The following is a 26,942-nucleotide window of genomic DNA, read 5'->3' as shown; positions in this document are numbered from 1 at the left end:
ACATTTTTTACAGGAGGATAATATACAAGTGGAACATCACAGAGGATCCAGAGGAAAAGGAGGCGGTGTGTCAAACCAAGATGGCGGGACTACCATTTCATCCGGTGACAGCGGTCGGCCAGTTGCAATACATATTTGCTATGATGCAATTCGGAAATCGACGTCTACTGGACCCAATGAATCTCGCGGTCGCGTTGTCTCTGGACACTAGAACTCAGCAGGATGCGCAGGAGTTCTCGAAGCTACTGCTGTGCCATATCGAAGGGAAACTGCAACAAAACGCGGCACTGAGGCAGATGTTGCAGAGGCTGACACAAGGGAAATACAGCTATATCAATTGGTGGGTTTTCTGAAGTGGAAAACAAATGAGAATTGTCCTAAACGATGATGATGCTGATGATCTTGACGATGAGAACATGGTAGGACACGTTGCTCGCTACGGTGACTGGTGCGATCAACTGATCTGACCGATATGGAAGCTAATACCTCCTAAATAACCGAGGCTTTATGTCTGATGCAGCTGCTCCAAGTGCGGCACCGAATACCCGACCTCGACCACCTTCTACGAGCTGGATCTGCAGCTCGCGGCTACCATCAAGGAGGCGATAGAGAAATACTTGTCCGTGGAACACCTAACTGGAGCGAATCAGTATCATTGCGTTACCTGCAACGATAAAAAGGACGCGCGCCGATTTATACGCTTGGAATCCCTACCCGAAACCTTGAACATACAATTGATGCGTTTCGTCTTCCACAGGTACATATCTACGCTTTGATATGTTTTATACTTCCTAAGGGTGCGAGTACATTGGAGCTGCGATACTAATTGCAATACTAGGGAAGAGAGTGTCGCTTTTGTGAATGCTCCACTATAAAAGTATAAATTCTATTTGGACGCTTCGTTCTCTTCGTTAGTACCGTTGCTTCAATGTACTCGTATCCTAATATTCGTTATATTAATTTTATACGTTGCTCTGATAGAGATGCCGGTCAGAAAAGAAAGCTGAACTCTTTTATACAGTTCCCGGAAATCCTCGACATGTCCGAGTATGTCAGGTGTCCACCGCAGTCTCAAGTGTACGGTCTTGTCGCCGTTCTAAGCCACAAAGGGCCGTCCGCGCACTCGGGCCACTACATTGCAAATATATGTAATTCGAACGGAGAGTGGTATCAGTTTAGCGATGACAAAGTAGAGAAAATGCAGAACAAACGGATCGAGGACAGCGTGACTGGTAAGCATTAGAGGGGTGCGTGAACACGATGGTCGAGACGGGTCGGGTTCTCGAAAATTTCTGGATTTTCGATACATTCCAGATCTCTAATATCCCGATCCCGAATCAAATTCTCGACCCGCCCAGACCCGACATTCTCAGGTTCTCGCACGCCTTTAGTAAGCATGGATTTTATAGATTGTTGTGTCGACGAAAGGTCTCTCTGATGTTCAATTGAATATTTCTTATCGATTTCAGAGACTACAATGAAAGTTGTAAAACGTGGTCGAGTCCCAAAGGGTTTCCTGTCGTCCAACACGGCGTACATGTTGGTCTACAAAAAAGTGGCTATGGACGGGCGAATGAACAACGGGAAGAGGAGCAAATTGAGGAAAGTAGAAGTCGAAACTAATAGTCATAACGCGGAGACTCATAGCGACAAAGAGAAAGCAGACTCGTCGGACGAAGGCAAGCGCAAGAACGGGCCAGATTCTATTCTCCTTAATTCCGGCATTCCAAGCAAAATGCGGAAGCTGGATATAGAAAAGAAGATTGAGCCTGAGAGAGCAGTGTCCCCTTCGGGGATTGTAGATTCCACATCTAATGGGAAACACTACGAACCCGACAACAAGGAAAATCATTACGAAGTTAAGAGCAGCACAAAAGTAGACTATAAAAGGCTAAACGGTGCTGCGCACAGAGCCATGAGCTGCGGAGAAAGAGACTTTTATGAAGAGGTAAGACAACGTTGCTTTGACGCTACATTGAAAGTACTATACGGGGCTAATCGGTTGCAGATGGAGTTTGAGAGCTGGGAAGTCAGTTCCACGTTACGCGAGTTAGTGAGGCAGGAAAACGTAAAGCACGAGTTAAGTTTGTTGGCTATCCAACAAGAAAAAGTATGTACCGGCTAATTATGCGGTTTATTCCTTTTCCAAAATCCTTCTGACGATCACTCGTATCTCATTCTAGCAAAAAGAAATCGAAGACCAGAACTTGAAGAGACAGCTCGTGATAGACATCTACAACATTATTGCCAATACAGTATCTTGGGACAGGTATCAGTGGGTCCCAAGCGACTGGTTATCGAAATGGCTAAACGGCCACGCGTTTACCGAAGGTGTACCACCGATAGACAACTCCACGTTGTTGTGTCCGCACTTTCGGCTCGATCCACTGAAAGTGAATCGCGCGAAGTGTTTACCTCTGACAGCTGCGGAATTAATCTACGACAAATACCGCGGTGGCCCGCGGTTAGATGAAAATTCTCTGTGCGAGGTTTGCGTGAGGCGGCGGTACAAGCTGCTACGCTTCAAGATCTCGCTGGAGCGCGACTATAAGGAGGTCAGCGAGCTTATCCGGATCTTCAAGGAGCCGTAAGTCATTGGAATTCGAAGTTGCTTGATTAATTAGAACACTGTACGACGAACCACTATACTTTCTTTTTTATGCGATTCATTTTTGTTTATATCTCCACTGCATTCACATTTCGCATGCACACGTCAATCTCACTCGCTCTCGTTGCTCACATTTTTCACGGTGAGGGAATAGGCTAATCGGAGGGGAAATCATGCGACTCGCGATGAAGAAAAAGCTCGTCGCCCCTGAATTAGAATATTAACATTGTACAACGCTTATTTTGTTCATCGCAGGACTGAGGAGAGTTACATCGTGGGCGCCGATTCGTGGAGGTCGTGGCGGAGATTAGCGATGGAGAAGTTCCTAGACGACTTGGAGCATGAGATTCGAGACGAGGATGGTCAGTCATCGAACGGGCCCGAGGAGGACAGTAAAAGCAGCAGTAAAGAGAGCGAGGGGTCGAAAGACGTGGAGGAGAGCGAGGAGAACGAGGCGATACTCTACTTCAACGAGGATCTGCTCTGCGAGCACAGGTCCTTGAAGACACCCGTTTCGTCCAAGAAAATGGTACCGAAGGAAGCCTGGGTCATCCTCCGGAAGTACTTTCCAGAGTCGAAGGAGTACTCGACTGCATCCCCGGCTTGTTCCATTTGCGAGGTACTAGAACATTTAAGATATTCCTTAACACGTTGACCGACATGCGAATTTTATGCGCTTCACACAAGTCTCATTTTATGTAGTGATATGTCTCAATGAAGTCCTCCCCACCTTACATTATAATCTGGTTATTTTCAGCATTAATGAATTGACATTAAGTGGCATTATTTTTGTGTTCATAAAATTAAAATATAATCAGTTTTAAATAATTCCATAATTGCATTTCCTGCAACTGCATCCACATGTAATCGTTGCGCTGTTCCAGGAGAAAATGGAAAACGCACAGAAGGCTAAGAAGGACGACAAGATCAAGGCGAAACAGCAGAAAGACGAGCTGAACGATCTTTACCACGGGCGGAATAAGAACGAGATACAGAGATGCGAGGACCCCGAAAAGTTGTTCTACATCGTGGAGAAAGGCTTCCTGGATAGTTGGCGTTCCTTCGTCCGGTGAGTTTTTTCAAGTACTCGTCATACTGCGGATCTTAATGCGCTTACGGTATTTTTGATCCGTCTAAACATTCCATAGAAAAATATTCGGAGAAATGGAATCAAATTTTTAGCCTCTTTGGAACACGATACAACCCATAATAGGGAAATTAAAATAAAAATCTATACTCCCATAGAGATCAGAAATTTAGTTATAATTATTATATTCGGGATCGACAAGTACTGCCACCATTTTGCGATCGTACGAACCCGTACGCCATGGCTGACGCTAGATGGCGCGACAATGATCTCTGAGGAGTTAAAAAATTTAAAAAAGCATTATTTTTGTTAAATCACATCTTAACGAAATATTATAAATTACCAATTTTAAGCAATCGTTGGTTTTCACGAGTTAGAATTTTTAATATCATTCAAATGATGCAACCCACCTAAAATAATTACCAAAAAATAGTAAAAAATCCAATTATTTTTCTGTAAATCTCTACTGTTGGTGGATCTTTCAAATTATTTGATTTTTCGAGCGAGAGAGAGAGAGAGAGAGAGAGAGAGAGAGACTGCTTCGAATTTAATGGTCTATGGAGGTGAGGGCTCGATGCACCCTCTTTGTTGGGGTGAAACGCTTTGGAGGCATTGGGAGACTCGAGAAAATTTCACTGCATCCGTTTTTCCGAGCGCTTAGCTTAAACAACTGCGACGAAAGACAACGCGTGAAACGAGCCAGAAACGGCTATAAATCATTCCATCCGGTCGTGAAACGTCCTCGATCTTCGTTCGAGCGCGCAATTAGGCGACGAAAGACGCGGGTTCGGGTCCGAGCCAAGCAAATAGGGGTCGGGAAACGGTTCTGGGGACCGTGCGGAAAATCGGTCCTCGGACGGGGGTGGCAACGGGGCGAAATTGCGGCCGCGACGAGCCCCGAATAAGGCGAAACGGTATTAAGACGGCGGCGGATGGTGTTCCTCGAGGCTGATGTATCATTTGCCGGCGGGTCGTTAGGCGGTTTCAATTAGTTTTCCGTGCTGCTCCTGGCCCGGCATCCACGCGAGGATGGGGGAGCTCACCGCAGCCCTTAATCGCGCGGTCCAGTTTTTTCTCATAATTAGGAAAAGCTCGTTAATGCGTCCCTGCTGTCCCCGCTCTGCCCTCCTCTTCTCGCTCTTGCCAAATTCTAGGCCCTGCAGATCTCCGTAGAAACTATTCCGCGTTTACCGATTCGCATGGTTCGTTGATCTTGATCGTTCAGCATAGGGAACGTTCCAGGGATGATATCCCGGGCAAATTATTAGTTCTTTTCGGTTAACCATCGGATGGCGGACCATTTTATATGTTGATCATTTTTATTGTTTGAAATTACATCGTTCACAGCGTTGTTTTCCAATCTTTCGAAATATGTTTTTCAAGGCACCTTTGCTAGAGACTTCAGTCGACTTCTATCGATCCAGAACATCTGCCAATTTCAATGATTCAATAGAAAGCGGCAGTAACGTGGTGATTTCTAGAGAAGAGAATTCTGGGTGAGAATGGACCCAAGCTTCGCAGTCCAATGGTTAACGAAAAATTTGACAATTCTTGTAGAGTTGATACATATTTTCTTGGGGGCGTGGGATCGCGAGGACAACTTCACGCTGAGCATTTTAGTCGGTACGTTCTCCAGAATCAATGAATCTTCGAACAATTTTTCTCCGTGCTATAAATCGCCACGAACGTTGGGAAGGGTGTCTGAAAAATTAATCACCGAGAGGCACGAGCGAAGACAATGCCATTGGAAAAATATTCTCCTTTTGAAACGGTCCTCGTTCAACTAGCAAATTCCAGGAACCGCGGGGGTGGGATTTGCAGGCGTTCTTCGAATTCTTCTAGATTTTTACGGCGCAGGGCTCAGAGGGTGAGACGCAAAATCGCATTTTCTATTTTTTCGTACGAGTTTTGATCATAGGCTCGCATATACATATGTTTCGTTGGTTTTCCGAATTGTCAAAATGTTTGACTAAATGCTACGTGCCTCCTTTATGAAATACTAAAACGATTTACAAAAGTCATGAAATTTCTGAATACATAATATGCTGTGTACCATCGCTTTGAATAGACTACGACGTTGTGAACGTTACGTATCGGTGACGGTGTTAGCGAACGTGTTAAGAAGAAAATAAAATATAAGCGGTTCGTCGCGATCGTCTCAAGACCGTTTACCTCGTCTTCACCGAATTCGGCGGAGTGTCGGTCCTGTTAATCGGTCCTGGCCAATTAAAATTTAATCACCGCTCGTTTCATCCTTTTACACCGGGGCGATAAGGCTTGCCCCCTCGTTTGTTGGGGGATGGAACAACGGGGCCACTTATTTCGGGTTTTCACGAGCCTTTGGCCGGCACCGAAATCAAGCGTGACATGACACACGCCGTAATCCGCGCAAAGGGTTGATCCCAGTTTAGCCGGCTGTCCGTAAACCGTGGAACCCGCGGGACTTAAGCCCCGGCAAATTTGAATCCGTCAATCTTGACCGTCCAGGAGGAAGCGTATAATCAGCCCGCTTCTACGCTCCCGTAATACCCTCGCCCGGGCATTAGGGGCTTTTTTCCGACGGTGTCAGAAAGATTTAACACCGGTGTTTCGGAGGCGGGCTTAATTTCGCGCCGGGCAACCGTTGCGACATCTTCGCCGATCGTTTTTCTTCGCCGCGAGTCCTCTCCCGGACGCGATCATCTTCCGTTCCGAACTTGGAGAATTCAATTAGCCACTGGGAATGGGACGGAGGATGATCTTGGGTGTCTTCCCGCGTCATTAGTTCACCGCGTTTACGCATTTGCAGGGTGCGTGATCGTTCACGAGGCACACGGAAAGGTGTAGATTGACGATTTAGCTACCGGAAGCCTATTAGCGGGCTTCTCGTTGACGAATCGAGCAACGTTCTTCCAAATAATAACCCCGAAAGCAACGATTATTTATTGTTATTTCAGATCACCTCTTACTTCGCGATTGTTGTTGCTATTGCTGTTGTAACAATCTGTTGAGGGGTCCTTGGAGGTAATTTTTGAAAGTCTATGGTCCACGGCTGAGGACTTTTTAATAAATCCTTCAACAGTAACAGTATTTCAATCGCAAACTAATTATTTCTAATCATTTCGTTTGGTATTATTGTGCAAGAAATATTTTCAAGTTTTCCTTTGGAAACTTTTGGAAATGCTATTCTCTGTTAACAGTTAATCTTTCTATCGCTAGATATGTCCTAGTAGACCACGCAACTGCTTGTCCTATTACGATTTGCACAAAATTGGCTACGGAGATTAGACTGTACTTTACGTGTCAAAAATAACTAGTCCTACGTGGACGTGGACGCAGACGTGGTTTATTCGATTTGGTGAATTGCCTTTGGAACATTCGTCTAGGCTCGATTTCTATTTGCAAAGACGCGGTTTTTAGTCCCCGTTAGAACGACCGTCATCCGGTCTCCGTTCCCTCGATCAGCAATTAACGAAGATCCGTTAATCGAAAGTCGTTCTCCCCAGAACCGGAGACCTCTTCGCAGCTTCGGGGAAACAAATGGTCCCGCGGATTGCAATCTGTTCGGGTCGCCTCCGAGCAAAGTCCTCCGCCAATCCGTCAACGTCACCTGGATGGATCCGCGAAAGGATTACGTATTTGCATAGACGATCGCTCAACTTCTATCGGGAAGACCCCCGTGTCTTTTTATTGCCCCCGATACGTCGGGGAACGGTTTGCTCGGCCGTCGTGCTCCGTTTCGCGGCCATTTTATCAGAACGGATCCCTTAACTTCTGAAACCTGGGATCTTAAACTTTAACTTTCCATTCGAAAACGAGAAAACTATCTCTCGTAGAATAGATCCTTTACAGATTTCGATACTTTGTCTTCTCTTCTCTTGGACGGAACGGAATATTTCTTCTTCTAAAAATTGAAGCTAAATTAGAACTGAAGAGTAGATCAATTATCTATGCCAGATTTCGGTACTTTAGGCTGACGTGATTAAATTTGAGAATCCAGAGCAGCAGAATGTCCATCGAGGATTGCAGTTTTTCGGGTTTTCCCGGTCGTCGGAGGACGACGTTTCCGAATTTCCACGGGAAGCCTGGCGGTCAGGACGGTGGTAGAATAATTAGTCATTTATGAGGCCGTAAGTGGGGCCGCAAATCGCAAATCGGTCCCTCTCGAAGGGACAACGGCGTCGCAGGGACTCAGCAAGGACGGTCGCGGCGGCAGTGGCGTTATCTCGAAATTATTAATCACATCGTAACGCGTCTCGCCGACGGAGAAAGAGAGCCGAGGCCCGGGCGAAAGGGAGAAAGAGCCACGAGCCACCGGCTCCATGGACTTATCTGACACCTTAATCAATTCCAAGTTATTAATTACGGCCCCGTGGCCTCGAACGTTGCCGTTCTGGTCCTCCATCAAGCCGGTGGCACACGCTTAGAAAGCCACCGAAGCATTGTCTGCGGCTCACAATGCAGTGTCAACACGATCAGAGTCACATTTTCGGCCAGGTCATTAATAATTATTTAGAGAACCACCCTTAAGGACCTTCGTCGACGATTCCTTCCGATTCTCGCATCTTTTTCATTCTCTTCCCGAGCCTCGAACGCGATTCGCTCGTTTCGTCGCACGATTTATCGATAATTCGCCAAATATAGATCCCTTGGTACGTCTTCGACGAGAACGCAACCATTAAAATGGACGATAGCATAGGCTACTCTTTCATTTCACTCTTGCTCATTGATCAGTTAGTAAGGCCACGTCTCAAATATTAATTCATACAATTCTTCTTGTTGCAAGGAATCTGGTGACTCTTAAAAGTCGAAGATCGGTAAACTTGGACTTATTAATAAAAAGTAGTTTAGATATCTCGTTAAACGGTGCAATTTTCGGAATAAAAATTTCTATGCAATTCCAATTACGATAGAATTGTGTCAGGCGATCTTCGGGGGGTTGTACACCTTGTGTAAAGGGAGATTTGGGGGTTGTCCAGTGGGTAGTAACGCGTGAACTCGTTCCTTTTAAGTTCAAAGGTCCAATTCGACCACCGACCGGCGCGGCACCCCTTTGAATATGAAACACTCGGGGAAAAAATTGAGGAACGCCCCGGAATGCAAAATTCTATGAACGACAACACCTCGCGCGGGTCCATCGATCATTCGACAGTGTCGGCCGCCCATTCTTCTCGCCCCGTTATTAAATATCCAATCATCGACGATTCTCGAACGTCTTAATCGAGATCGAGAGAAAGAGAGAGGGAGAGAGGGAGTCGTTACTTCATATCCGCGGGCACTCCATCTTCGTGCACCGGGATTTAAGTTGGCGAGGGGTTGGCTGCGAGCAAATTCCAACTATTTTGCGTACATTTGGCAGAGGGGTGCCGTGCTCGCTGAGGGGTGGGTCGAGGCAGGGGGCGGCAAGGTGGCTGGGTGGCCACGGAAGGAAAACTATAAATCATTCTGCGAGGCGTGCTGCGTCGGAGCTCTGAGGGGTTGCGGGGGTTGCGAGGGGTGGTTGTAGTCGGCGTGCATCGACTCGCGAAATCCAACTACCCTTAAATAAGTTGATTCATTGCATCAGGCCCTGCAGCCAGCCCAGAGTCGAGACTCGACCCGACCCCCTTGTTTCTCTTATGGAAACACTCGACACCTCCCCTCCCTTTCCCCTTCTTCGCCTTTCAACCCCGTGAAAACTTGATATTTTTGCTAATTCCCGAAAGATTCGCAAGTTCACGGGGTTGTTTCTCTTACGGGATATTTTTCGAGAATGAAATATCGACGTTTCCGGCACGGGATTCGCTCCCGTCCTCCCATAAGCTGTCTCTCGTTCGATATCGGCCTGGGGTGCGCCGCTTCCCGACCACTCTCACGGTAATTGACATCCTCGAGTTTATGAAGCTGTTCTAACTAACGGGGAATACAGAATTCGCAGCCGTGCCTTCGATCAGTTTAATTGAAACACTTGATCTTGCTGCTTCGGGATCTCCTCGTTCACATTTTTCAATGCAGCAGTCTTTCTTGCTTCGCTGGCTGTTTTCTTTGTCTTCGATACTTCCGAACGAAACTTGCAAAGAGTTACGATACTGCTCGGTCGTTTTACTCGGGCAATTACACCTCCCGTCGACTCCGCTTGGCGTTATTTACGCCATCCGCACCCCCCGCATCGGGTATTCCTAAATCTATATTGATTTTTCTTCGTAGTATTTGAGAGATTCGACGAAGTTACGAGTTTGCTCGGACATTTCAATCATATTTTGTACGCCATTTTTTACTTTTTTAAAAGTTAATTTTTCGACCACTTTCTTGATTTTCGCGCATCACTTAATGGGTTAACTTCCATCTCGGTTGCAGCAAATAACCACCCCTTTAATAGTTAAGCTCGTTTCTCGTCGCAAGGGGTTAAGAGGTGAACCTTTCCTATGAATTAGTGTGTGGTTCTCGATTTTCTTTTCTTTCGGGGGATTAGCCATACAAACGAATCGAACTAGCATTACCATTCACAGATCTTACCCCTCCTGTAGAAATTCCGCACTAACGATCCGCCGCGCGCCGTTTGAGACACAAATGCCCGGCCGAATCGCGTACCGAACGAATTCTTCCGGAATCAGGATGTGTCTCCCTCATCCCGTCTCTGTCTCTCGTTTGCGCAGCTCCCAGCGGGGGTGGCCAGTGTCTCGGGGGCGGTCATATATCATCCACCCCCGGAGGGGTGGTCGCAAAGGGGTTGCGGGGAGCTTCGGCAAAAAATCTTGTGCCGGGCAAAAACTATCATCAGTGCTCGGGCAAAGCGAGCCGAACGCCTCCTCCGTCTACTTCGCTTCTCTCGCCCTTTCGCGGCTCCTTCCTTTTTTCCGTGTTCTCTCCCCGGTCTTTCAGAAGTTGCGGAAAGGGATGGGAAGAGCGGAACCGAAACCGTGGGCCGAGCAGAGGAGCTTTCTCGGACCAACCGGGGTTCGTTAGGTTTCCAGCGAGCTCGCTTTTAATGAGATCAGTCTCCGACGGAAGTTGATTCATTCCAGGTCTTTCGATTTTCAGGCTTCTCGATCGCTTCTCCTTCGATCCGTGTTCGAACCAAGCCCTTCAGGTGCCAATAGATTTCATGGAATTGTTTCGAAAACATCTGTATCTTTTAATAAGTTACGATTCGAAGAATTGTTCGCTTTCTTTTAACCCTCGAAGTTCGGGTCTATTTCGACTCAGAGTATCTAAATCGTCATTCAATCACTCAGTTTCTGACTACACTCTCTACAACGAGGACCTTCAAACATATGTTTTGAAAATTTGAAGAACACAGCAATGAATGGTCTTAAATATCTTCAATTATATAATTATAAGTTGATCGTAGATTTGTGTGCAAAATAAAATTTGTATGCTTCGATAGCAAGCTACAGGAGCCAAGTAAAAATTGATTGCCCCCCCCCCCAATTAATACATAGTTTCAATATGTCGACAATTGTGCATAGAAATTCTTGAATTCTTTTTTACTATTTTAAATGTTACCTATTGATTGTGATTATAAATGCTTCAAATCCGATATCTGTGTCCACTTCGCAAATGTTCCTGCTTTTCGCAAGCCTCTTTTCTCACATGGTGTGTTCATGCAAGAATTACTAATATAATTCTTTTTGGGTGATCGTTACGACGGTTTTAACGGGGTGGTTTCTGGGGGTACCAGGAAGAGGTTTTGAAGTAATTTTGGGGGACCACCGTGCTGTTGCCGATTGGTATTCGACAAGGGAGGAATCCGATTGTCGTCGATGGCAGGCACGTCCGAGCAGGGTCGATCGTTCCCCGCAACGGTGTCCAATGTAAATAGACGTGAGCGACTGAGCATGGCGGGCGGCTGCGTTTTTCGTGGTGTATCGCGGTAGCCGATGGTCACGCCTGGCGTGCAAGGTACGCGTGTTGCTCCCTGATCGGGAACGGTCGATCGGTTTTGAGAAATCGAGCAAAAACGCAGCGCAGCCGGTGCGGTGCGGTGCGGTGCGGTGCTGTGCACGCCGGTGCAACACGGTGCAACGATTCGCCGGTTCCCTCGGCCTCTCGCCGCAGCCACGTTTCGAGAAATGGCCGCAGCGATATCTTCCTGGTCTTCCCCTTCGTTCTTCTGTCTTCCAAACTGACGATCGCAACTCGTCAAATCATTTCCTAAATTCTTCTAATTTCCTAGCAAGAGCACAAACCTCCCGGTGATACGATTATGCATCGACGCGCATTTTCGGTCCAACATAGTAAAACTACGTTATTTGCGTAGCTACCTATTTTTTCAGCTTCCTGATTACTATCTGTTTTGCTGTTTATATTGTTTATTATTTATTGTAATCTTCGACTTTGAGAACGTCCATCTATTGTTTTGATCCTACTAAGATTGCTAACTCCTTCCCGTAGTTTAACGAGTCGGACTCGTGATGAAGATTTTAGTTCAAACGTAAACATCACGAGTCCGACTCGTGGAATGATTTGTAAATGGCTATATCAAAGGTATGTATTTACATTTCGGCTAGTATCTCAACTGTTCTCGGGCATATCACTCTGGTCTGTTCACCGCGCGTTCACCCCTACCGCCTTGGGCCCGAGTTTCGTCGAGCTAAATGAAAAAGGAACGAAAAAGGTCTATATGATTATTGTACGATATTAACCAAGGACGAAATCGCATCAAAAGGGTTCAAATTCACTGGTAATTCCCGGAGGACTTTCGAAATTCGTTCAAGTTCGAAATTTCAATCGATCGAAGTCCAGTTTTCAGCTCGGCTGGTTTCATCGATCGCGCCAAGGTGAGCCGATCGACGCGAAGGTCGGATCGCTGCCTCGAATCGCTTCTAGCTCGAGGTCTCGGCGAAAGGCTGTTCGCTCTATTTGAATTTTTTTGCCAGACCGCGATTAATTGATCAACGATCGCGAAACGTGACTCGAACGGCCGCGGCCGCGGCCGTGCGCCGACTCTTTTCCGCAAGTGTCGGCCTCGAACCGTGTCGAAAATCTTGCACCGTTCGTTTCTCTTTTTCTCCTTCAAACGGAATATCCTACGAGGACGACCAACAAAGAGAAAGAGGAAGAGAGAAAGGGAGAGAGAGAGAGAGAGAGAGATCCACTCGCCAATAACTCGTGGAATGCAGGTTCGCTGCGACTCGAGCGATTATTGCCTTCCGTACCGTTAACGAAGCCTCGTTACAAGCGAACTTTGTAAATACCGGACGCCGGGCACGGGGCGGGGATCGGTTTTTCGAACAATGAACGCGAGGCGAACTTCGTCGGAATGCCCGTGCATTAAATCATTCCTCGGCCGGGGTTAAGCTGAAGTCATAATTAAGCCAACGTCGCATACCTCGGACGTGTTTTGTCATAGGTGATCGGCAATCTGTCGTCTTCGCCGCGGAATCGCCCGGTAATCGCGACTAGGATCCTCATGCGACGTTCCACGTCCTTCCGGGACGCTCACGACCGCTTCTTCGGCTAGCCGCTCTCCGATTTCAACGAAACTTGATGCTACAATTACAGTATTCTAGAGAAAAACGCCATTTCGCTTAAATTCATTTCAATTGATCTGGAACAATATTATTAGAGGATCTATTAACCCCTTCCCGTACTTTAACGAGTCCGACTCGTGATGAAGATTTTGGCCCAAACGTAAACTGCACTATTTATTATTATTTATCTAATCTAATTGTTATTTTACATTGAAATAAATGACTGAAGTAAGCACATTTTAGTTTGTTTTCGATTTACACGGTTTTATGTATAAAAATTTGCGATTTCGATTTACACGGTTTTCTAAGGAACCTATTTCAGTGTAAATTGGGGGATAGGTGTAATTGATAATAGGGGAAGGGCATTTCTTAAGCAGTGAAAATTTTCGAGGAAAGATGCGAAGTATCGTTTGCCCAGCGCAGTCTCATTCTGCTGAAATAGAGTTTCGATTCTCGAGTGGATTTTTGGGGCTGCCACGATCTCAGGGGATTGTTTTAATCAGTGCTTGCGTATCACTCAATTTCTCATTTTCCAGCGGCCCACTCAAATTGGTTAGTTATCTAGATTTAATCGAAGAATTGCAAGGAACACATTGGTAGATATGTAAAAATGGAGCTTGTTAAGGGTGCTGTTCGAAGACGCAAGAACCGCGGCAGATAAAATTGATTTCGATGTACGAGTCCTTCGAGGAGTGACACTAGATTAATCTTTGGGGGCATTCGAGCGAGCTCGAGACACAGAGCGATCGTAAATCGGTACCAATCTCCGGTGGCAACCGATTCTACCGGGATCGAGGGGATTCAAGGCGACCGGGGAGGACAATACGAGTTATTCCGGCTCGATTAAGCGGATCGAGAGCAATCTCTAAAACAAATCAGACGCAATGAACCGGTCGGAAAAAATGCAAACCGCACGGCGCGGCGGCGAGGGAAACGCGCGGAGGATTTCACAATTTCCTCAGGTGGAACGGTATCGAGGAGAAGGAGACAGAGAAAGAGAAAGAGAAAGAGAAAGAGAAAAGGAGGGCGCGGATCAAGGCGAGAGAGGCGACGCTAGAGTCGTTTGCGGAATCGTTGTCAGCCGGGCGGAAGCCGTGCGCGCTAGAATAACGAAAGCTAATTATGCGTTCGGTTGTTGAAAAAGTGGGGGGGGGGGGGGTGGGGGGGGCGAGAGGAGGGGGCCTCTCAAGCTCGGCAAAAACCGTCGATAATCGACATCCTGCCGGAGTCCGTCGGTCAACTGCGCTACTCGCGGCGGCGTAAATTTAGTCCGGGGCGGCTATCTTCGCGACCGAGGGAGCAGCCCCCTCGAGCAAACAAGAAGATCGGTCGCGCGGTAAAAACGAAATCCGTGGACGATGCTCTCCGGCGATCACGGTATGCAGTCTCCGGGTCCTGGAACCCCGTAGAACCCGGGAGAGCCAGCCGCGTAGCCGACTCTCTCGAAATCGAGGAGAGACCCGATACCATCGATCCCTGTCCGCTGTGGATCGTCGAGAGGAATCGCGCGGACCGCGAATTCCATCGGTCGCGCCGGGGTTGATTTTTGCCGAGATTTCGGATGGATTTTTACGGCGGCGAACGCGAGGATTGCCTGTTAACGGTTTTTAGGAGGATCTACAAATTCGATCTTTCGACTCCCGGCCCCGGCCGCAAGAAACCGATCTCACTTGTAGAATAAACGCGCGCGCGCGTCTTCTACCTATTTATCTCGAGCTCCTCCTCCTCAGGACCGTCTCTCGGGGGCTTCTTTCTTTCCGTTTCGTTAATTTCGAATCGGTCCCTGTTTCGCCTTGTCCCCGACTGGTCTGGCTCGGCTCTTCTCCCTCTGTCTGCCTCTCCTCTCCTCTCCTCTCCTCTCCTCGGGTCGGGTCGGGTCGGGTCGGGTCGTCCATCTTTCTCGCTCGCTCGCTGTCCATTGATTGGGTGCACGGGCGATTTCTTGCCGGTTCTCCTTTTCAGCAGAAATAAATCTTGTGTTTTCGCGTATAAGCGGCCTTTTAATATCACCGGGCTTGATTTACCGACCGCGAGGCCATGCATCTACGCGTGGAAGAGAGCCCGAGCCCAAGCCAAGCCGCCACCGTACCATACCACACCCCCAACTCCCCGCTGACATTTGTCTTCCGGACCGGGAAGAAGGGAACACGACTGTCCCCAGGTTTTCCCTGATTTACCGCTCCCGACGACGGTATTTGACTAAACGCTCTCGGACCGAGGAGATACCGAGCTAATCGAGCTTGGTCACGCGCAATCCTTGATCAACGCGCTTCTTACGCGTGTCCTATTTTCCAAACGGGTAGATTGACAATGTTCAAACTGCTCCGAAGCGAAGACAATGTAGAGGACCAGCCTCCTAACACATCACTTATCGGCGACCATTTGACTAGATTTGTTCATGATTCACAGGTGAATACTTCGTGAAAGATTATTCAACAGCAATCGCAATTTTGGTCACGAACCAACAAGCCGTCTTCGAGAATGTAGAATCAGTCGACCGAAATCGTTTCTTTCGAGATTATTTTCTACAGGAAGATTTCTACGTTACTTTCTGATCTTTCACTTCTCCCTTTGATCTTCATCGATCTGAGCATCCTGCAGGCTGAATGATTTCCGAAGCCATTCTTCGCACAAACTTGAACGCCACCCGTGTCTTCGGCGAGTCGGTAAGAAGCTGCAGAAGCCTTCCGTACGGCGAAACCGCCGCGTGGTAATAACGCGATAATAATTTATAACATAACAATCGAGGCGGCCACCGCGATATGCGCGAGCGAAGGACGGCCTGGTGGAGGTACACGGGAGATGCATCCTGCGGGTGATGCACTCACGGAGGCCGGGCGCATCGGAGCGTTGCGATCATTACGGTAGCTGGAGGAGTGGAGAGAGACAGAGAGAGATAGAGACGGAGAGGGTGAGGAGGAGGATGAAGATGAGGAGGAGAAGAAGAGAGGCACACCGGAGAGTGTACGTGTCCGTGGTAAAAGGTCCACCGGTGTCCGGCCGGCGAAAAAGGAATCCCAAAAAGCTCGTTCGCGGATCGACCGAGACCGGGAACGACGGGGAGAGAGAGAGAGAGAGAGAGAGAGAGAGAGAGAGAGAGAGAGAGAGAGAGAGAGAGAGAGAGAGAGAGACGAGGAGGGAGAAAAACAATGTTGCGCCCGGTATCGCGGGACATTCAGAAAACAAGAAGAGAAACGAGGGCGGTGGGAGGCGAGGGGTTCGGGGGTGGAATGGGGGGCAACGGATGATGAGAAACAGACCCCTGGTCTTTCTCTCTCTCTCTCTCTCTCTCTCTCTCTCTCTCTCTCTCTCTCTCTCCCTCTCTCTCTCTTTTTCTCTGTCTCTCTCGTTCCCTCCCCCGCCCCCGGTTCTCGGACGACCAGTTGCATCAACGAGAGCGAATTTAAAGCGATCACAGTTCTGCCGTTCCGTTCGTAAATGGAGGTGTAAGGATAAACTGTAAATCATCCGGCTCGTTATCCGAGCCGACGCGATCATACTCGCTTCTATTATTTTCTTGCACTACTTTTAGCCGAGGCCGGCCGGCCCGAGCACGATATCGTCCCCGAGTGTCGCTGAACGTCCCTGCCACTCTGTGTTCCTCTCGCGATGGAGATGACGCTTCGTCGATACCTCTTCGATGCCCTGTCGTTCACCATTTTTCTCTGTCTTCGGCTCTTTTCGATGCACCGGCATCAGCCGATACGGATCCCACGATTTTTGCGATGAAAGTGTACTCCGCTTCTTTGCTGAACAGGGTCGGCTCCAAACGCGAGATCGGAGATGCTGTTATCTGCGCCGGTATCGATAGATATCGGCAATATTGCGATGCTATCGATAATTCGCAGTGGGATCGATAAAATCCCGAATTTTCGGATGTTTGGTAGCTTATATTGATGGGATGGTAAGGAATGGTACTTTATGATTGTGGTTACAAATAAAATGCAAAAACATGACGAAAAATTGACAAAATCCCTACTGTCACTTTGGTCAAAATTGACTCCTTTTTGAGGGCGTTCTTCGAGTCAATTTTAGAATGTGTTCCCGTAGGAATTTTCTAAAATTAAAGGTGAAAGATGGTACTTTATGATGGATGTCTCGAAGCATTGTCTCGAATGTTTACTTTTCTGTTAGTCGTTGGTTTCGTAGGTTGGAAACATTAGGTGCAAGTGGTTGGTCCGTGAAGCAGAGGTCAGGGAGGGAAAAGATAGGAGAGGTACGTAACGAAGAGATGGGGAAGGTTATCGGGGTGTTGGCGAGTGAAACGGAGAGGATTCACCCCTGTTTCGCTCGAATAATCGTGTCGTCCTCGTCGAAAGCGGTTTGCTCGGGCTAATATCGAGCCATCGGTCGCATTCAAAGGGATGTTCGGGGTAGGAACGGTATTGTTGTCCCCTTCGAGGCGATTCTTCTTCGCCGCGTGTCACTTTTGACGTCGCTAATGAAAAGATTGCCGTTTGCTAGACGCTACTCTGGCCTCGCCAAGAAATTTATCTGTACCCTCAAACTTCCTATCATCTTCTTCTCTTCGGCATCCGGTTCTTTCTATGCAAACCATTTCCCGGAGGAATTCTAATTAACTCGATCGCCGCAAATATTTTCTAAACGACACCGCAAGGATCGTGACGGGCTTTGCTGTTTGTTTTCTCGCGTGGAACAATGATCAGCGGGCACGACAATCGCTGGAAATAATTTGCGTTTGTTACCAGTGTTCGCGGCGCCGCGTCGCGATCAGCGTTCCTTTTTGCACCGTGGAAAATAAGCTATCATCGAAGGAAAAGCGATTCACCGGCGAACACGGGGAGAGGGCGAAGAGTGCTAATACGGCTGACAGCGTGAAATTGAAATCGTTCTGTGTCGTTGCTCGCCGAGAGCAAAGAACCGAGCAGCCCTCCGCGCACCTCGTTTTCTTCGAGAACTGCCTCGCGACTCCACTCGACTCGACTCGCTCTTGATTAAAGTCTCCTCGGTGGATCGCGTTGTCTCCAGGATCGGTCGTGCATAGAGCAGGATATTGCGCACCGGTACTGAATAATGATATCTCGACCGCAGTAATCATATAAACCGCAATGATTACAAGCTGGTTCAAGACGCATCGCGGCCGGTATGTGAATCATCCGACGAGCATCCGAGCTCGCAAGGAAAACCCGTCGAACTTCCTTCGATTTGGTCTTTCGAACTGCTTCGATCAGCCTATTCCCGTGCTCGAACTTCGCGTGGTTCAACCATCGCGCCTTCATTTAAACCAAAAGTCATTACTCTAAATGATTGATTAAAAATTTCAGCAGCAAGCGGCCTGGATCTCTGCAGAAATACTCTACTCAGAAAAATAAGAATTCCATGTCATAAGAGTTCCATTCAAACGCACACTTTCTTTTTAATCGGGGCGTCCATTTCCCATCTAAATGACTAGGGGAAACAATCGACTCGACAAATGTTTACTTTGCATAAAGATCTACAGTCTAGTAATAAATACAGTCAGGGTCCAACTCATGGGTCCAACAAATTCTACGGACTGTTAGAAACGGCGGTCCAAGGGTTAACAGTTCAAGTACTTCGATAAAAATCATACGTGGAGCTTGGAATGCTTCTAGGGACCAATGGCCGCAGTCCGGAGGATCGAGGGGGTGGTTTCCAAACGATTTCCTCGGCCGTCGCGAGTGACCGTTTCCCACCCTCGTCGGCCACACACACACACAGAGAGAAAGAGAGAGAAAGAGAGAGAAAGAGAGAGAGAGTCTACCCCCTGCACACGAGTTCTCGACTCCTGCTTTCCTCCTTCTCCAGGGAGCAATAATCGCCGCGGGCCGGAAAAATTTCGCGACAGACGTTAAACAAAGCCTCGAACGAGAAATAAAAAAAATGAGAGAGAGAGAGAGAGAGAAAGAGAGAGGCAGATTCGTATGCAAGGAAACAGGGGTGGAGAGAAACAGAGCAAAACATAGTGAAACGGAGAGACACACAGAGAGAACGTGTCCCCGAGCCGACTGTAATAAGAGTGACCAATTCTCTCCCCCGCTCCGCGCGAGCGGACCGCCTACGTTCGACCCGTGTTTGAACAAGCCTCATAATTAATACGCGTATTCGCTTCTGGAAAACCCGCCTGAGGCGAGCCGGCTGGGAGACGTGTTTTAAATCCTCCGCCGCGGATATTTACTCTTTCACGGCGTTCTCGCGGTTTCCGAACGCTTATCGCCTTCCTTTTTCATCCCCGTAGCCCATGCCCTGGACACGTTTTTGCCAGAGTCGATTTCCGGTCTCTACGCGCGGTTTCGAGACCTTCGTTCGAATTCTTCATTGCGTCCTCCGCTTCGTGGTGTCTCCAGAACATTTTTCTAATCATTCCCTCACAGAAGAGTCGAATTCAATTCTTACGGATTCTATCTCGGCCTTATGGTGCTTTTACACTCGTTCGGTACGCACCATTATATATCTTGACCATTTATCTCTGTCAGAAATGCATAAAATTCGCAGTCTAGTTACGATACAGAGGGAGAAATGATCAAGGGAAAATCCAGCCTGTTCGTGCGGCGACGATTGGCGTTCTGTTTTTGTCGCAATCATTGTATATGTTCGCCTGTGCGAATATTTTTCCGAAATGATTCGGGGGTGAGAATGTTAAAACGGCAGATTTCTGGAGGCTGCGTACCTGGCTCGTTCCGCGGGAGATATCTGTCTTTAAGAGCATTATCTGGATGGTGGACGGGTAGGGAGACGGCAAAAACCATCCGCCCCCCTCGTGGTATGTGAAAAATGATGCACAACCCCAATCCCCCGACACATCTCCACCCCCGGAATGTCCCGAAGGAAGCGTTCCTCCTCGTCGTCTTTCTGGTCCACGACCCAGAAGACGTGTCACGGACGAGGTTGCGTTATTCGAAACGATTAACTGGCTGACAGTCTACCGTAAAAAATAATCCTGAAAATATATTTTTAATGCCCGGGGATTTATCACTCGTGTCTCGTTCCTTCGAAATTTCTCTGTAGGGGCTCTGGAAAATTTGTAATTTCGAGCGAGATTGGCCTTTAAAGAGGAACCACTATTTTTCTTGGAACGTCTATCATTGATCCTAGCTTGGCGTCAACTTAATTCTACAAATTTTCACGTTGCAGGTACGCCGAAGTGTTCTCGAAAGCACCGCCCATAGGAATTCGGAACGCTGTTTTACTTTGTGTACAACACAGAGGGTTTCTATATCCGCCCACGACCAACAACGAGGTGTAAGTAATTTGTCTGTTCCATTAAAACTATTCTATTCTCAAACTTTTCCATCGTTACTAATTATCACGGAGAAAAATCAAATTTCTGTCCACTGTGTCGAATAGAAATTCATTTCGATTTGAAAGAAATAAATAATACATTTTTTTCAGAGTGTAACACTATATTACAAAGAGTTCTGTTTCGACTGTGACAGTGCGACGTCTCAGAGAATGTAGTTTCTGGCTTGGTTTGTTCAGTGAAAATGATGGTGGAATGTAACGAACCACGGTGTCCATTCCACGGAGACATGTTTATTGAGACGTCTCTTTTTCCAAGCAGGGAGAAGAGAAAAGATCTTCTCCGGGGGCCACGGTATTATAAAGCGAAAGTGCGTGACCTCCTGGCACTGGTTTCTTCCTTTCCCCCGTCCTCTGAGGCTGCGTGACGTGATGGATACGCGGAAATGTCACCGACACGGCCCCCGGGCCAACGTTGGCATCCACCCTCTGACCATTATGCTAAACCATTGTCCACTATCTGCCTAAGATAGCCGACGGCTTAAGTTGGCCGTCTGGTCGACCCTCGAGAGCCCGTTAAAAAATCATTTTTCCCGACCTTTCCGCGACGCACTCTCTATCGAGAGGAAATTGAATCTTGACGAGACACCTCTCAACCTTTCGAGCGATTAAAAGATACATCCTTTACCCCGGATCATTGACACTGTACCCCTCGGTCAATTAGTCTATTAACCATTTGCACTAGAGTGGTGACTGTAAGGCGCCACGAAAAATTGCTGTATCATTATTCAAAATATTTTTTACATTATTCAATTTGTTTGTATTTACTAAATTTCTAAACACTTCGGTATTGTACGAGTAAATTGCACCATTTTCGTATGTATAACACGAAAACAAAAATATATAGAAAGGAAGTATGCTAGGTCGGAAGAAATGCTTCGTTTCGGAGTTAAAATGACTTCGAGTGCAAAGGGTTAATTTTCGAATAATCTTCCTTAAATTTCCTCTGTTATTGCTAGACTGTGGATTTTACGTATTTACGACAAAAACGAGTAACTGCAATTTGACACAATGTAGAGATTGAAATAATTGAATAGTATGTTAACTTTTTGAAATGTACCAGAGTCGATGGAAGAATAATTGGACGACGGAATTAGAATTCATTCGGACGATATTCGATTTAGGATCCATCGAATCCGGTAATTATGCTCGATAAAATCCAGCGATATCGTGTCCCATCGTCCCGTGCGGTTCTTTCTGTCCCCTCGACGATGATTTCTCTGATTCCCTCCCTTTTTCTCCTGGGCCTCCACGATGCATCCACCATTATTCGGGCGTTAGGCAAATACACGAGGAGAGGCGACAAGCTCGTCCGCACGGTTTTTGCCTCGTGAAAATTCAAATGAGACCGCGGCGGCATATTGCGCTGAATCGAAATTAATGTCGCGCAACTAATTATCGGGCCGAGTCATCATCGTCCCGTATCAGCGCCGCCTCTCTGCTCTCTCGTGCCTCTTTCCTCGTCGCGTTCTCCATAAATTCCCCAGCCCTCGGCCGCCGACCCGTATTCCCTAATTTTTATTACCCGCTGCGATCACTTTCAATTAAATCGTTTAACCAGCCTCCCGCTACTTTTTCAATTATCCCGTCGGGATCGTACGTTCAATCTCTCTTCGAACGCCTAACTCCGCGAAAATTGCCGAATTTCGATCTGTACGTCCAAACGGCACTGGGATTTCCGACATTTGGAAAATTCTTGTTTAACTCATTGTCGTCCATGGTGTTTCTCCACTTATATTTCAGAACTTTTTACATCATTAGATAATTCAATTATAACTTCAACTTTTGATTCACTGTAAATCAGTAGTCACGAAATCAAAATTGCGAGGCGGGGGAGAGTCGAAGCGTTTCTTCGCAATCGTTGAAATTACCGGAGTATCGCGGAATTTCGGGAAGACGGGATTTTTGGGCGAATCAATCGGTGTATTTTGGAGGACCCTTTGCGCGGGGGGTTGGTGGGTCGATTTTTCAAAGTGTTATCGATCAAAGGCGGCGCGATATTCCGGGTTGGTGCGCGCGAGTTTCAGAAACCACGCCAGGATCGGGTGAACAATTGCAGGGCAAAAAGCTGGAGCCGGTGCGCGGCAAGAAATTTCTAATTTGCGGTATAATTAAGGGGGACGGGGCAAAAACCATCACGGATTCTACGCCGTTGTCGGAAAATCGTGAATTCCGGGTTGCGAATACGCCCCTGGCTCTGGCTCGATCGCGACTAAAGCCACACCGGTGGCTCTCTCTCTCTCTCTCTCTCTCTCTCTCTCTCTCTCTCTCTCTCTCTCTCTCTCTCTCCTCCCTGTGTGTGTGTTTGCGTTTGTGTGTGTATGAGTTTCATCGTTGCACATTGTTCGGTAAACAATCGAGCGAAGATCGCTTCACTGTTTCAAAGTGGAGGCAACGCACGCGCGACGGAAAAAGAAACGAGAAAAATTGATTACTCTCTTTACACATGCTCTGCGTCCTGGAAGCTTATTACGTTCGGCTCTGTGTATATTCGTCATCGTTTTCGACGCACGGTTTTTCCCACGCTGACGGCTTTTTATTTCGCTGTTTGCAGGTACAGTATAGTCACCGCGGAGGAGTGGTCGAAACTAATACAGTTCTACGACGTCGACTATACTATCGCCATCAAGAAAAACGGCCTCGACTTCTGCACCAGTCCTGGTGAGTGCCATCTTCTTTTCCAGTTTGATCACGATCGATTGATCGAATACGTTGCTTAAAGCACTTTTCGAAGAGTTGCAAGATTATATTCGTTGGGAAAGAAGATCTATATTCTCCTAAAAATTAGTCCTGTGCACTCGGGAAGCGTTTTAACAAATTGTGAAAAATTATTGTTTCAAATTATAAATTGTGTGACAACCACAATTTTATAGTTTAAATAAAACTAGCCAATTTTTTTTTTTTTTTTGTTATGTACGCTGTTATTTACAGTTGTAGAACAAGTATAATATTCATGGAGACCATGAGTTTCCTTTGCTAAATTGTTTCAATATTTTAGAAGGAAGACACGTTTGATAAAATATTTTCATATTGAAGATAAGCATTGAAATGAAAGATGGTAAAGTCAGAATTTATGATATTAGATACAGGATTATTTGTTGTTTCAATTGCAAGCTGCCAGTTGAAGCGCAAAGGAGCCATACTTCAGAAGTAAATGACAAGAATATAATTCTGTTAGCTTCCAAGAATTCTGAGTAATATTAATCTACGTTGGTAGCTAGAACAAATTAATACTAAACCTACCGACATTTCTTGTACACCTATTCCTACCGTGCGCGGTCAAACTGACCGGTCCTTGAAAAAAAGTTATTGTCAATATAATTAAACGTAGATAATAATCAATTTGCTGCTAAATGAATTAGTAGACGAACAACTTCCATAAAATATCGATACAAATTTATTTTCATATTATTTCAATTATATAAAAAATACTGCGATGCTCTCTCCTCGATTTACAGAATTGTGCTGTGTCGTCCACCTTTGCGATTTAGATGTATTTGCCATGAAACGTGCGTAACTTGATAGCGTCTCATTCAATAAGGCGGCTCATTTATTTTGAGTTGGCCATGCCACATTGAGAATAGCCTTTCTTTTATACTGATTGTTTAGCTTTAGAAGAGCTATTTAAATGCCATATTATCTCGTGCGGTCAAATTGACCGGCCGCGGTAGGTAGGACAGGCTACAAATGTTTCTTGAAAAAGAAAAAATAAAACAAGAAATAAATCCTGAAAAATACATTCTACACATACTATAAGAAAAATCGTAAAGATAAGTAGCGATGTGGTCATGTTGTATGTACGAAATTGTACGGAGAAGTTTGGAAAGGTCAATTTGACCGGCCGTGGTAGATGTGGTGTTAATCTATAACAATCCAAAGAAGATGCCTCGCGAGAAATTTTGTAAACATTTTCTTACCTTGTCGAGTAGATAAAAATCTTTGAATTCTGGACAGATCTATTGCGAAAACGTAAAGCGTGTCGATAAAGGAATTGACAGAGAGATTAGGGTGTTGAAGTCGCGTAAAAAGGAAACTCGCGGGAGGATCGAAACGATTCTAACGCGGGACGGTTATCGTTCGGCTTCTGTGCGATAGCCGTATCAATTTCCTGGTGGACTGCGGGCCGAAGACCGATCGCGTGCAATTAACGGCTTTCTCTTTATTCCATCCTGGGACCGTTCGATCTTATCGGCAATTAATTTTCGTACGATTCCGGGGGGGTCATTATGTAAACGATCGTCCCTAGGCGGATCGTTACCGGCTACGGGCGCTCCCCCATGTGTCTTTCCTTCTTTTTCTCCCCGGTTCTGTGTACGTGCCCGGTCTAATTATCGGTACACAATCCGACGCACACCGTCGCGTCGCTGATTTTCCTACTTTTTTCATCCAGGCTGCTTTCGACCGGATCTCTCTGCAAGCGATGTGTCTAGAATATGTTCGCGGCCTAATCGCGTCGCGCGTCCCGTCATGTACCCGGTGGCTCGACAATACACGAGATTTTTTGTATGTCTGTACATTGAGAATCTAGCGAAATTTGTTTGAGAATTTATCGTCGTTGTCCGACGCTAATTTAAATATTTACATTTCTGTTGCATCCTTTCCGATTCGTCCTTGGACACTGCTTCGTGTTTTCTTGCTTGTAACGAGAAATATCGAAGCAAAACGAGCCCCTATTAAATTCCATGAGTTATTATATTTTCTGATTCCTTAAGCAGTCTGACATCCCTTAGATATCCCTCCACTAATATTAGCCTTAACCCTTACATACTCTCTATCAAGAATAAAATTTATGAACACCGCATAAAATATCGCGATTCCAATGAAATTCAATTTTACTGGATACCGTCCCATGTGGGTATTTATGGTAATGAAAATGCTGATGAATTAGCCAATATTGCCAGGAACAGTGCTGATCCAGATTGCTTTCTCAAAGTACCGTATACTGATTTAAGAGAGATCTCTAAATCACGCGATTTCAATAACACCAATGAGTATATAGTTACTGAAGGCCGATTCAAGGGCAGAAACTACTTTGAACATTTTCACGACGAAAGAAGGAAACCCTGGTACACGGGGAAAAATTTGTCTCGAGAAATCATTGTGACCATTAACAGAATCAGATCTGGTCATTATAGTCTTAAACTTCTCTCTAGCTAAAATCAATGTGGTAAATAACCCTGGCTGTTCTTGTGGTCATGAGACACAGGATATTGATCACGTCTTATGGCAATGTCCTCTATATGACACGCACAGATTGAAATTTATATATAGCCTGAGATTACGGGGTTGTTTTCTTCCCATGTCGTGCAATGTACTACTCCACAGACCTACAAACACTCTATGTAAGATTCTATGTTGCTTCCTGAAAGATTATGGATTGTGTATATAATGTCACCATCACGTCCATTACTAATCAAGCGACTCCAACTGATATGTATCTATTACGTTACCTTCACATTAGTATAAGGTTATTATTGTAATATTATGTACGTAATACAGACTGCAGAATAACCTCTCATCGGAGGTTACAACTGTACATTAAAAAAAATAAAATTCCATGAGAATTTCATAAATATAAAGATGGTGTTGTCTAGAGTCTAAAGCGACATAGAACACAATTTCGATTTTCTCTCGTCCACGGAATCGTTGCGCGGGGGACACCGTGTATGTGGAACTCAATCCTTTTTCTAAGTCGCAAAGCTTCATTAGAATCGTGATAAATCGCGACCGGCTCTCTCAATATGTCTGGGGCTTATTTGTGGCTTAATCGAGCCGTGAACGTTTCTCGTAAATCGACCGGACTCGAGAGTTCTTTTTAGCGGGAGCTTGACCAGAATATCGGATTAATTAGTCAAGTTTCGAAGGGCTTCGTGTTTTCCAGATCGCGCTCGCAGAACATTTTTCGCGTGAAAGTGTGCGCGTGGTGAATAAGCGCTTGGAGTAGTCTCTCTACACCTGCAACCACCCCCCTTATCGTTTTCTCTCCCCCCCCCCCGCCTCTCTCTTTCTCCCGTGTTCTACCCTCTTCGAAACCCGAAGGAATAATGCCAGAAGACATTAGCCGTCGATTTACATAAATCCCCCCCCTGCCACGTTTGTTTCGGATGCCTCTCCCTGGCGCTCGCAAAGTGTCTCATTATAATTAAGAAGTATCCTGAAAATTAACCGACAGAAAAAGCGGCGCCGCAATGGGAAGGGGGGACGAGTAGGTGGTGCCGGTCCAAATGGGGTTCTAAAAGTTTCTCACCCCTGGCCTTCGACTGCGGCCTCTTCTCTTCTGGTTACTTCGGATGCATTAAATCCCGGAGTGCATTTACCGCTGCACAATTCTTTATGCAATCTAGAGGTCGATCTTTCATATTATATTTCTCTCTTTCTATTTATTTGAAAATTCTTCAAATTCAACAGCATCTCTGGTAATGCGACACGCGTTTCTACTTATTTCATTCGCTTTACAATGCAGAATCAATTTGCGAAAGAAAAAACAAATCAACGTCTATGTAGAATATTTTCCTTCGCAGTGGTTTCACTTGAAAGA

At 46.3% G+C, this 26,942-nt stretch overlaps 1 protein-coding gene across 5 annotated transcripts in view; it reads left to right on the top strand.

Annotated features, from left to right (window-relative positions):
- LOC143353193 (ubiquitin carboxyl-terminal hydrolase 48) overlaps nt 1-26,942 on the top strand; it is a 73,652-nt gene that overhangs the window by 1,167 nt on the left and 45,543 nt on the right. For 3 of the 5 annotated variants that reach the window (XM_076786345.1, XM_076786326.1, XM_076786335.1), the window contains exons 4-13: nt 14-340; nt 521-757; nt 982-1,232; nt 1,470-1,948; nt 2,009-2,110; nt 2,184-2,587; nt 2,864-3,227; nt 3,493-3,677; nt 20,240-20,347; nt 22,959-23,065. In XM_076786345.1, the coding sequence (XP_076642460.1) occupies nt 14-340; nt 521-757; nt 982-1,232; nt 1,470-1,948; nt 2,009-2,110; nt 2,184-2,587; nt 2,864-3,227; nt 3,493-3,677; nt 20,240-20,347; nt 22,959-23,065 (2,564 nt within the window). Of the gene's footprint in view, nt 1-13; nt 449-520; nt 758-981; nt 1,233-1,469; nt 1,949-2,008; nt 2,111-2,183; nt 2,588-2,863; nt 3,228-3,492; nt 3,678-20,239; nt 20,348-22,958; nt 23,066-26,942 lie in introns of those variants that run through there. The other 2 variants (XM_076786353.1, XM_076786362.1) reach the window with 2 other exon arrangements.

Source organism: Halictus rubicundus, chromosome 1 (genome assembly GCF_050948215.1).
Source record: "Halictus rubicundus isolate RS-2024b chromosome 1, iyHalRubi1_principal, whole genome shotgun sequence".
In the NCBI taxonomy this organism is placed as follows: Eukaryota; Metazoa; Arthropoda; class Insecta; order Hymenoptera; family Halictidae; genus Halictus; species Halictus rubicundus.
Note: the sequence above shows the minus strand (reverse complement) of the source record. Positions and strands in the feature narration are given on the sequence as shown.